Source organism: Schistocerca cancellata, chromosome 4 (genome assembly GCF_023864275.1).
Source record: "Schistocerca cancellata isolate TAMUIC-IGC-003103 chromosome 4, iqSchCanc2.1, whole genome shotgun sequence".
In the NCBI taxonomy this organism is placed as follows: domain Eukaryota; kingdom Metazoa; phylum Arthropoda; class Insecta; order Orthoptera; family Acrididae; genus Schistocerca; species Schistocerca cancellata.
This window is the reverse complement of record NC_064629.1, coordinates 30822662-30835211: the sequence shown is the minus strand read 5'-3', so window position 1 is coordinate 30835211 and position 12550 is coordinate 30822662. Positions and strand designations below refer to the sequence as shown.

Here is a 12550-nt window from a genome sequence, read left to right as displayed (position 1 = left end):
GGCCTATCTATATAAAGGGTGACTTCACAGGTGTCAATAACTACCAAACAGTGTCACTCCTTACACCATTCTCTAAAAGTTTTTGAGAAGGTAATATACTCCAGGATTGTCACCCACCTGTATGGTAATGGGGTACTTAGCCATTGACAGTTTGGATTTCAAAAGGCCATTATACTGAACCAGCTATTCATACATTTTTCTGAGCACATAAAATCTTTAAATGATAAATGATCAACGACTGTGATCTTCTGTGACTTATCGAAAGCACGCTTACTAAAGCATTAGTGTCGATTATAATAATTTATAAGAGAAGTTAAGTTTTTACGGTTTGCGGAAGTTACCGAAAGGTATTTAAAGGTTTTGCACAAATGGGCTAGCTTATACGTATTATATTTGCTACAACGTTTACGTTCAGCTATTTTTTTCCTTAAGAATAATGACGAACTCGCATTTTCATTCACTGGTGTTATAAGTCGTAACACTCTGGGGTAATTCCTCTCTTAGGCAAAAAGTATTCATTGCACAAAAATGAGTATTATGTGTGGAGTTCACAAATGTACATCTTGTTGGCATCTCTTTAAGCAGCTGGGAATATTAACTACAGCTTCACAATACATTTACTCACTTATGAAATTTGTTAGCAACATTCCATCTAAGTTTGGTAGTAACAGAGATATTCACAAGTACAATACTAGAAGGAAAAATGACCTGCATTATTTTTACTAAATCTAACTTTGGCACGGAAGTGGGTGAAATCTGCAGATATTACTCAAAGACTGGGACTCAAAACCAGATCTTCCGCTTGTCGCGAGCAATCACCGCAACTGCATTGGCCTTCTGACCGTGCTTCCCACCTGACCCAAATTCGTGGCCTGTTACACACTACTGACATAGCATGAACCACTGACCCACAGTTCCAGATTACTGTATGAGATTGGGTACGGTGTGCATCAGCACTGAAAGACAGCATTGCTAGTCATCGACACTACATAACTCGTTGATAATCTACCAATGGAACTAAAGTGTATGACAGATATAACAAGTGTTTTCAAATGTAGATTAAAGATGTTCCTCTTTGACAACTCCAATAAAGCAGAGGAATTTCTGAGTAAAGATAATTAGTCACTTTAATGAAGAAAGCTGTAAATTACAATGAAATTCAGTCGCACTATCCTCTGTGCCCTCGGTGGCTCAGATGGATAGAGTGCCAGCCGTGTAAGCAGGAGATCCCGGGTTCGAGTCCCGGTCAGGAGAGACATTTTCAACTGTCCCCGTTGACATATGTCAACGCCTGTAAGCAGCTAAGGGTTTTCTTTTCATTGTAATTTCATTCTAACGAGCTGCACGGTCACAGATGGTATCTGTTCTTTCGGGCATGTCCGAAAGAACAGAAACCATCTTAGTATATATAAAGCTGTAAATGGTTCACATGTAGCCACACACACACACACACACACACACACACACACACACATATATATATATATATATATATATATATATATATATATATATAATTTTTTTTTTTTTTTGTTGAAATGTGTTCTATGTTTTTTCTATTGATGCATTCCACACCATAACATTTATTGTGACTTTGATCTACAAAACAACTAGCTAACTAACCCCCCAACCAAAGTTTGTCAGATTCCCATACCTCAGGGCAGCTTTGGATAAACTTGCAAAGACATTTAAAAACACAAAGGTACGGATTAGTTTCCAAACAAAAAATATTCTACAGAAACTAATCTGATGTAATAGTAATAAAAGTGAACATTTCAGTAAATTGGGCACCTATAATATTCATTGTGGTACATGTTCAAAGTATATATTATATTGGACAGACAGGATGTTCTTTTACTACTAAATTTAAAGAACATATCAGGTAAACAGGTAGCAGCACTTCCACATTCAGTATTCATCTCAAAGAGAATACAAATAACGCAGCCAGTAAGAGGCATCCCTCCAAATCCTGGACACCATACAGAAGGGCAAAACCATGAATATTTTGGAAGAAATACAAATGTAGGATCATCTCAAAACTCTCAAAACTCACCCAGAAAATATGTTAAATGAACAAGTAGACTTATTTAAGAGAAGATTTCTGGACAACTTCAATTCAGTCTTTCAAAAAACAGTGAATGGTAGCTGAATGCTTCACGTAACTGCCAGCAGTACTTTCTCTTCATCATGTATCCCATCTTTTCGAGTAGAATACTTCATTTATTTATATGACACTTCATTTCTTACAATATCAGAACATATGTTGATATACACTATGTGATAAATAGTATCCGGACACCCCCAAAGACGTAAGTTTTTCATATTAGGTGCATTGTGCTGCCACCTACTGCCAGGTACTCCATATCAGCAAACTCAGTAGTAATTAGATATCGTGAGAGAGCAGAGTGGGTGCTCTGCGGAACTCACGGACTTCGAATGTGATCAGTTGATTGGGTGTCACTTGTGTCATACATTTGTAAGTGAGATTTCCACACTCCTGAACATCCCCAGGTCCACTGTTTCCAATGTGATAGTGAAGTGGAAACATGAAGGGACACGTACAGCAGAAAAGCAACAGGCCGAATTCGTCTGTTGACTGACAGAGACTGCCAACAGTTGAAGAGGGTCATAATGTGTAATAAGCAGATATCTTCCCAGACCATCACACAGGAAATCCAAACTGAATCAGGATCCACTTCAAGTACTTTGAAAGATAGGTGAGAAAACTTTGATTTCAGGGTCGAGCGGCTGCTCATAAGCCACACATCACACCGGTAAATGCCAAACGATGCCTTGCTTGGTGTAAGGAGTGTGAACATTGGACGACTGAACAGTGGAAAAACATTGTGTGGAGTGACGAATCACAGTACACAATGTGGTGACCCGATGGCAGGGTGTGGGTATGGCAAACGCCCAGTGCACATCGTCTACCAGTGCGTGTAGTACCAACAGTAAAATTCGGAGGCGGAGGTGTTATGGGGTGGTCGTGTTTTTCATGGAGGGAACTTGCACCCCTTGATTGTTTTGTGTGGCACTATCACAGCACAGGCCTACATTGATGTTTTAAGCACCTTCTTGCTCCCCACTGTTGAAGAGCAATTTGGGGATGGTGACAGCATCTTTCAACACAATCGAGCACCTGTTCATAATGCACAGCCTGTGACGGAGTGATTACACGACAATAACATCCCTGTAATTGACTGGTCTGCACAGAGGACTGGCCTGAATCTGATATGACAACTTTGGGATGTTTTGGAACAACGATTTTGTGCCAGGCCTCACCAACCGACATCAATACCTCTCCTCAGTGCAGCACTCCATGAAGAATGGGCTGGCATTCCCAAAGAAACCTTCCAGCACCTGACTGAACGTATGCCTGCAAGAGTGGAAGTTGTCATCAAAGCTAAGGGTGGGCCAACACCATATTGAATTCCAGCATTACCAATTGAGGGTGCCACGAACATGTAAGTCATTTTCAGCCCTGTGTCCGGATACTTTTGATCATATATTGTACCATTGCACGAACTACCACCATGTAGTATTTTAGTTATTATTCAAATTTATGGATTATGTTTTTACAACAATTAATGTAGTTGTTGTATTTTTAGATTTGAGAAACAAAAATGTATTTGCAATGCATGGATTCTTTGTGGCAGGACACTTTCATGAGCCCCACACTGTGTGTCCAATTCCTTCAGTAATCCAATAAACAATTTATACAAAAAGTCCAGAATGCTTTTGTACCTATGCCACGATATTGTATGTACCTTCACAAGTATATGGTATTTTGATTTATTCTCAGGTTCATGGATATATGTGTTTTTACCACAGTTAATAACGTATGACAGTCCTCGTTTTTCCCATTGCCTTAAGCTTAGCATCTAAGAGTATATTTGTATATTCTATCAAAGGTTTTATGTCAAATGCTTACATTCTATCTTAAATATAGTCCTTGGGAATGATGCAAATATTTTAACCAGAATGCTGCATGTTACTGACATGGGCAGATGTAGCTTCAAGACATTTAATTCCACCCATTACCTACTGATAAAGTTAATTAAGATGCTGTCTTTATCTGCTTGTTTCATATGTTTTCATAACAAAATGGTGTATTTTAAGCTTCACACAGATGATGTATGTGATGAATGCTGACTTGAGCCATAGAGGTTCACAGTCTTTTCATTAATTTTATTAATGTTGACATTTTATTGACGTTGTCCCGAATGTGAAGAAGTTTTTAAATTCTAAGCCTAGATTTTTCATGGATGTACTGTGAAAAACATTTTCTGACAGTGGAATGTCTAATTTTGATGTTTACAAGAGTTAGTCAAACAAAGACAAAAATTTTGAAATAGCGCTTCACCCAGCATAGGAAATTCAATGCAGCTATTGAACATACCTTATGGTAAGTTTAGACAATAAACTGCTGTTAGCCTTGTTTTGCTGTGGCTGAAAATGCACCAGTTGTTTGTCATATTAGTGACCTATCCCCCACAGACCTTTTCCTGTCTCCAAAACTTAAAACAGTGTTGAAAAAATGCCATACCAAAACCACTGAGGAGCTCAGCACAATACAACAAGAGAACTGTGCAGCATCCCAGAAAGTGCATTCCAAAAGGCTTTCCAAAAATGGAAAAAATATTGGGAATGGTATATTGCCGGTGGAAGGGTCTACTTTGAAGAGGACATTGCTTAAAATGTAGTTAATGAGCAATAAAGATGTTATAAGCAAAGTCTGTTCTTTTTTGACACCCCTCATATCGATTGCAGCTTTAACTACATAACAATGACCTCAAGTCAAAATTACAGTTGTGTAAATTGTAATAAATACCACAGTCAATGGTGAATATTAAGTCATTTAAAAATTCAATGAGACTGTAATCCAAAACAAATACAATTTCCTAAAAAAATATATAAATAAATAAATAAAAACAAAAAAATAATAATCACAATCTCGTGTGAAAGGAATGTTTATGAATTTTTTCAGTGCTGTGTTTCAGTGCTGTAATCAATGTTGGTGCAACAGTTACAAACATCTTTGTAGCTCCAAGCATCATACTTTGTAATTCTTTGTATCATGGAGATCTGTGAACTAATATACCCACGTAAAATGGGCTACTATGAATGGCTGTATAAATAATTATATTACAAAACATTAACAGCTGCGTCAAGAGTCACTATCCCACTAGTCTTTGTTATCTCTATTTTGACATACAAATCAACAACAAATCTGTTGTTTCATTTAATATATTCATACAGTAAACTGTGTCTTACATCTTAGCAAGGTAAAGTGGCTTAATATCTATAGATTTGTAATTGCAACATACATAGATAAAAGATCACTCTTCCGAGTTATACAAATACACTCCTGGAAATTGAAATAAGAACACCGTGAATTCATTGTCCCAGGAAGGGGAAACTTTATTGACACATTCCTGGGGTCAGATACATCACATGATCACACTGACAGAACCACAGGCACATAGACACAGGCAACAGAGCATGCACAATGTCGGCACTAGTACAGTGTATATCCACCTTTCGCAGCAATGCAGGCTGCTATTCTCCCATGGAGACAATCGTAGAGATGCTGGATGTAGTCCTGTGGAACGGCTTGCCATGCCATTTCCACCTGGCGCCTCAGTTGGACCAGCGTTCGTGCTGGACGTGCAGACTGCGTGAGACGACACTTCATCCAGTCCCAAACATGCTCAATGGGGGACAGATCCGGAGATCTTGCTGGCCAGGGTAGTTGACTTACACCTTCTAGAGCATGTTGGGTGGCACGGGATACATGCGGACGTGCATTGTCCTGTTGGAACAGCAAGTTCCCTTGCCGGTCTAGGAATGGTAGAACGATGGGTTTGATGACGGTTTGGATGTACCGTGCACTATTCAGTGTCCCCTCGACGATCACCAGTGGTGTACGGCCAGTGTAGGAGATCGCTCCCCACACCATGATGGCGGGTGTTGGCCCTGCGCGCCTCGGTCGTATGCAGTCCTGATTGTGGCGCTCACTTGCACGGCGCCAAACACGCATACGACCATCATTGGCACCAAGGCAGAAGCGACTCTCATCGCTGAAGACGACACGTCTCCATTCGTCCCTCCATTCACGCCTGTCGCGACACCACTGGAGGCGGGCTGCACGATGTTGGGGCGTCAGCGGAAGACGGCCTAACGGTGTGCGGGACCGTAGCCCAGCTTCATGGAGACGGTTGCGAATGGTCCTCGCCGATACCCCAGGAGCAACAGTGTCCCTAATTTGCTGGGAAGTGGCGGTGCGGTCCCCTACGGCACTGCGTAGGATCCTACGGTCTTGGCGTGCATCCGTGCGTCGCTGCGGTCCGGTCCCAGGTCGACGGGCACATGCACATTCCGCCGACCACTGGCGACAACATCGATGTACTGTGGAGACCTCACGCCCCACGTGTTGAGCAATTCGGCGGTACGTCCACCCGGCCTCCCGCATGCCCACTATACGCCCTCGCTCAAAGTCCGTCAACTGCACATACGGTTCACGTCCACGCTGTCGCGGCATGCTACCAGTGTTAAAGACTGCAATGGAGCTCCGTATGCCACGGCAAACTGGCTGACACTGACGGCGGCGGTGCACAAATGCTGCGCAGCTAGCGCCATTCGACGGCCAACACCGCGGTTCCTGGTGTGTCCGCTGTGCCGTGCGTGTGATCATTGCTTGTACAGCCCTCTCGCAGTGTCCGGAGCAAGTATGGTGGGTCTGACACACCGGTGTCAATGTGTTCTTTTTTCCATTTCCAGGAGTGTACAATGCTATTTTAAATTACTGTCATTTACCTTATGATGCTGCCGATGTCTCCTTATCTTTGATATTTCTCTTAAGTCAACAGTGTCACCTTTTGGATTTACTGAGAGTGGTCCAGATGGTCTTGTTGCATCTTTCAGATTAATCCATGCTGTTATTCTCTGGGATAAAACTGTCCCCCTTGACTGAAATCCCTAAAAGAATTATGCAACAATCTGAAAACTATGACTTCAAAATATTTACATAAAAATAACCATTATTGTCCAATCCCTCAACACTAAATTTTTTAATTATTTTCAGTACAGAAATATGAATCTCAAAAACTGCATAATACCCAATAAATCTTTCATTCAAAAAGATCCTTCAATTTTGTTATGTGTAGTTATATTTGGCCATCAGCATCTACTTTCATACTTTATCTTCACCCAAATCAAAACATTACTTCAATAATGAGAACAAGAATTTTGTAATAGAACACAAAACATAATCTGCAAATTTTCCATGCAATGAATTTTATCGATGTGATTGTTTCCATGGCTCACACAAAAACTGTACAGTACAGTTCAAATGGGGGAAAAACAAAATTTATAGCTACAGAATAAACATTTCACAATGAGCACAGGATGTACACTTAGGCTATTAAGTCTTACTCTGAAGCACATATCAGTCCTGTGCAAATATAACAATAAAAGAAAGCGTCCAGCTGGTTTTAATTGTTTATTACTCTGAATACCAAGCGATTAAAGTATCTAGGCATTACAGCTTTTGTTAAGATTTCTCACGTGTTATAGTGTTTCACTTTTTTTTCCACGGTGTATCTCATACAGGAATCTAATTTAAAAACAATAGCTTGCAATGTGAAAAGCAACAATCCGAGCATAAAGGGCACACAATAATTTTGGTGTTAAAAGCTGGTTAATGTCATGAAAAAGATGTCATTTTTATTTCATAGATTTATCAAATATGAACAGTTTGTTACTCATCTGTGCAATTTCACACTGTTTAGAAGTGCATGAACATATTTCATAACAGGATTCAACAAAACAAATAACATTTCTGTATCCACCACCATACCAGCAGTCCTGCTGCCTACAACATGACAACAATTAATTTTCTTTCCAGTAAGCAGTCAGATTTGATACAGGTTTTTGCCATGTATGAGAAAAAACCCATGGCAGTTTCGTGTCCCTGCTATTTTCCTTTATTCCTGTCTAATAACCAAGTCACCTCTACAACTTTTTGACTTCTTTCATACACATAGAACTTACATATTATTTCTGGATTCTTTTGTTAAACAAAGACCTACATCCCTTGACATAACATGTTTAAAAATCCATATATAAATTTCAATACCATTTTACATATTTCAGAACAGAATTGTATATGAAACTTACAGGCAGATTAAAACTGTGTGCCACACCGAGACTCGAACTCAGGACTGGTGGAATTGAAGCTGTGAGGACGGGTGGTGAAACACGCTTGGGTAGCTCAGATGGTAGGGCACTTGCCCGGGAAAGGCAAAGGTCCCGAGTTCAAGTCTCGATATAGCACACAGTTTTAATCTGCCAGAAAGTTTCATATCAGCGCACACTCCACTGCAGAGTGAAAATTTCATTCGAGAATTGTATGTGACAGTAGTTCCTTATTGGCCAAACAGATCTCATCCAGCGCACATTACAAATAAAAACTAAAAAACTAATTTTAAAACAGGCCACATACACTGTTATCATCAATATTAGACTTCTAAAGCAAAATGCATTTTATACACTTGTAACCAGCATAAGATATCTTATACATGTGACTACAAATCTATCAGCTATCATAGAAATATCCAAATGACAGAGCACAAAGCATTCATAAAGTAAGCCATTCTACATGAACACACTATTCGTGAAATGAACCAAGAATGCAAATTTGTGTGCAAAAAACAGTGATACAAACATTAAAATTAATGAAAACTACTTCTTAAGAAGGCTCAAGAAAATGGTACAAGTAACTGAAAACAACAGATAATGCACAAAAAATGGAAAATTTGAAAAATCTGAATTTACTGCCCCCCCCCCCCCCCCGAAAAATAAGAAAACAGCCAACCTTTTTTTCTTTTATCATCATCTTTGGATATGTTTGTAAAACTCATTTACACTGGTATACAAAACTTAAGAATGAGAGTAACTGTCGCATGATGTGTCACTGCCAGGTAACACAGCTCAGTGTAACTTCAACCATACGCAGAAAGAACTGTTACGGTATGGTACAGAAGGTAAATAAAAGAAATACACAATGAGATATGCAGAAATGACACTTCTATTCAAAGACAATAAATACAATGAATCCACCATCATTTATGATGGTCCCTGAACGTTACAAAAGGTTGGACAGGGTTCTTAACCTTCTGTCGGGCGCGGTGTTTGTCGCAGCAAGATCAGGCGCGGTGTATCAAATTGATCACACCGTTTATTCACGTGATCATTTATTAAATTCTGTTCACAAAACATATTATAAGTGCCAAATACATTTAAAGAAAGACAAAGATGACATACGAGCACAACTGCAGTAGAAATATTCATCATTCATATTTCTTATCGTCAATGTTGGGCTTTAGCAACAAATGATAAAAATGTCGCTTTTTCATTTGCTTCTTTATTATATGTCACTAATAAAACACATTACAAATGACAATTATCTTTACAGAAAGGCTATTATGACACTGGAGCAGAACAACAATGATATTACAACTCATTCATTTGTTTCATTGTCACTTTAGACTGTGGTAACAAATGCGGAATTTTTCCGCATTCAGAGCAAAAATGTTCAATGTGTATCAAACACATAGGCTTCTGACATTTTGCAACAATATTTTGTCAGTCTTTTCTTTCTGTGCAGGTATTACACCTTTTCCTCTTGATCCCATCCCTTGTTCTTCGTTTCTGCTTGTGTCTTCTGCTTCTTCTTCACACATTGGCCTATATTGTTGCAGCCGCAGTTGAAGATCTCTGTGAATTCCTGAGGTTTCCAAGCATCGACGAACCAAGTGAGGTAGAACTAACGCATGTGAGAGTTGCTTCAGGAATCCTTTTCTTCGGATAAAATTCTCGTTGTTGCCATAGTAAATTACTTGTGAATTAATTCCACTCATATTGATCATTGCAAAAAATATGACCATGGGCCAACGGCACACATTTCTTGCTACATTGTATGAAGCGATCAACTTATCTGTAGTCTCGACTCCACCTTTGGTGCTATTGTAAAATGTTACAATGGGTGGCTTCTGTTTATCTCCAGTGTCAGCATCTACTGAATTATCTTCATGCAAACTTGATGCCAAGATAACACACTTCCCCTTTTTAGGAACATAGGAAACTAGAGTACAGCCTTTCTTGAAGCCAAAAAGTGAACTATGGACAGCCGTGCCTTCACTGGTAGCAAACTCCAGAGGAATCTCACGTTTATTTTTTTTTCATCGTCCCAACAAAAGAAAGACTTTTTCTTCTTAGCTCTTTTATCAAACCAATACTAGTAAACCAATTGTCTGCTGTCACATTTCGACCTGACTGATAAATTGGTTCACATAGTCGCAGAACAACATCTGAAGGTTTATTGCTAACGTGGTACAATCCTTCTGGCTGCAGCCCAGCATATATTTCCAGATTATAGAGATAAAATACTTGGGAATCCACAAGAGCATATATCTTAATTCCATATTTGTTTGGTTTGCTAGGTATGTATTGGCGAAAACTGCACCTTCTACGGAATCCTTCAAGTTTCTCATCTACTGTAACGTTTTCTCCGAGGGTGTATGATTTCTGGCAATTCTGTACAAATAGAGAAAATATTTCCCGAATCGCTGTTATCTTGTCTAATTTTCTCCTTTCATCGTGAGTTACACGATTGTCAAATCTATGGCAACGCATGATGAATTTGAAACGTTTTATGTTCATAATGAGACGAAATTTTTCAATTCCATCCCCATCACTTCCCCACAGATCTTCTAAGCTTTGTCTGTTACTTTTGTTAACACCAGCCAAAAACAGAAGACCAATGAAAGCTTTTAATTCAATAATATCTATAGGTTTTACGCCTCTCTCTCACTGAAAAGAAGCTTTGATGCTCTCAATATACTGACTGGTATACAGGACTATAATCGACAAAATGTCATCATCTATGAGGCAATTCCAACATTGCCGCACCTATAGGACCAGGTAACTTTCGAATAATATTGTGGGCCCTGAAACGTACTCTCTGTGATGGTGGAACTTGTCCCTTCCAGTATATTAACGCTGGCTTTCTTCAAGAACTTCCTCGTCGTTTTCACTGTCGTTTTCCTCTGTTTCTGAATCTTCCTGCTGAACTTCAACTGCGTCATCACAATCTGTGTCTACTTCATCTTCAAAATCCTCTTGAACTTGTTCATTATCCTCTTCGGACAACATTTTTTGTATTTCTGCAACATGATTTGGGTCAAGGAGGTTGTACGTCTTACTGTAGCCTGCCATAATCAAGTGTCTCACATCTAAAATGATAAAATTCCTATAAAATAATGCAGTCAGGCACAGTGTATCAATTTGATACCTGATACTCTAACATTCTTAACTGACGATTAAACGGTCCAAAAAGAAAATAAGTGCATTACACATTGTATATTAACATTGTACTACTTACTAAGTTATGTTGATAACCAAAGAAATGAATTGTTGAAATGCAACACGAACGGGCGCAGTGTATCAAACTGATCAATCAGCACATATATCAACAACAGAGCAGTTGTATCGACACTGAAGCACACAACAATGACAAGCGTTCAGAAAGGACTAGCTACTAGCGAGTAGGCGTCAGTGCTGCCACTCGTAGACCTATAATTTACAGTAAACTTCGAGGTGTATCAATTTGAACAGCCGCGCCCGACGGAAGGTTAATAGTGTGTGTGATCACCACGGACAGCAATACATGCTCTGGAATGTGCACCCATGCTGACTAACAAGGCTGATAAGGAATTCTTGTGGTATGGCACTCCATTCATCCACCAGCGTGGTTGACACTTGCTGGAACCATCCAGCAGTTGGTGTGTGTGGACATGGTTAAATACATCTTCCTAATGCACCCTGCACGTGCTTGATGGGGTTTAAGTCAGGGGTATTGGGAGGCCTGTCCATTTGCCAAATATCCTCTCATTCCAAGAGCTGCTTCACCTTTGCAGTTTGATGTGGTCATGTACTCTCATCCACAAAAATTAAGTCATGACTGAATGCACCACTGAAAAGACACACGTGGGGAAGGATTAGTGTGTCTCAATAACGTTAACCAGTGAGTGTACCATAATCAAAAGATTTGGAGGTCAGTACACTAAAGCAACATATGCTTCTCCACATTGTAACACCTGAACCACCAAAACGATTATGTCTGACAGTGTTCCTGGGTGCATTACGTACTTTCATATGGCAAAAGGTGGCAACACATAATGCACCCAGGAACACTGTCAAACATGATTGTTTTGGTGCTCCTGATGTTATGGTGTGGGGAGGCATAATGTTGTGTGAATGTACAGACCTCCAAATCCTTGAAAACAGAGTATTCACTAGTCAACATTACTGTGACACTGTACTCCTTCTCCATACACATATCTTCAGGGGTGCATTCTGTCCCACCTTCATTTTTACAGATGACAATGCCCAACCACATCAAATACAGGGTTATTACAAATGATTGAAGCGATTTCACAGCTCTACAATAACTTTATTATTTGAGATATTTTCACAATGCTTTGCACAC

The 12550-nt window shown here is 39.6% G+C and overlaps 1 protein-coding gene across 1 annotated transcript in view; it reads right to left on the bottom strand.

Annotated features, from left to right (window-relative positions):
* Positions 1–12550, bottom strand: part of LOC126183471 (protein dispatched) — a 188944-nt gene that overhangs the window by 120862 nt on the left and 55532 nt on the right. The window contains exon 3 of the mRNA XM_049925483.1: positions 6817–6978. Within this exon, the coding sequence (XP_049781440.1) occupies positions 6817–6978 (162 nt within the window). The remainder of the gene's footprint in view (positions 1–6816; positions 6979–12550) is intronic.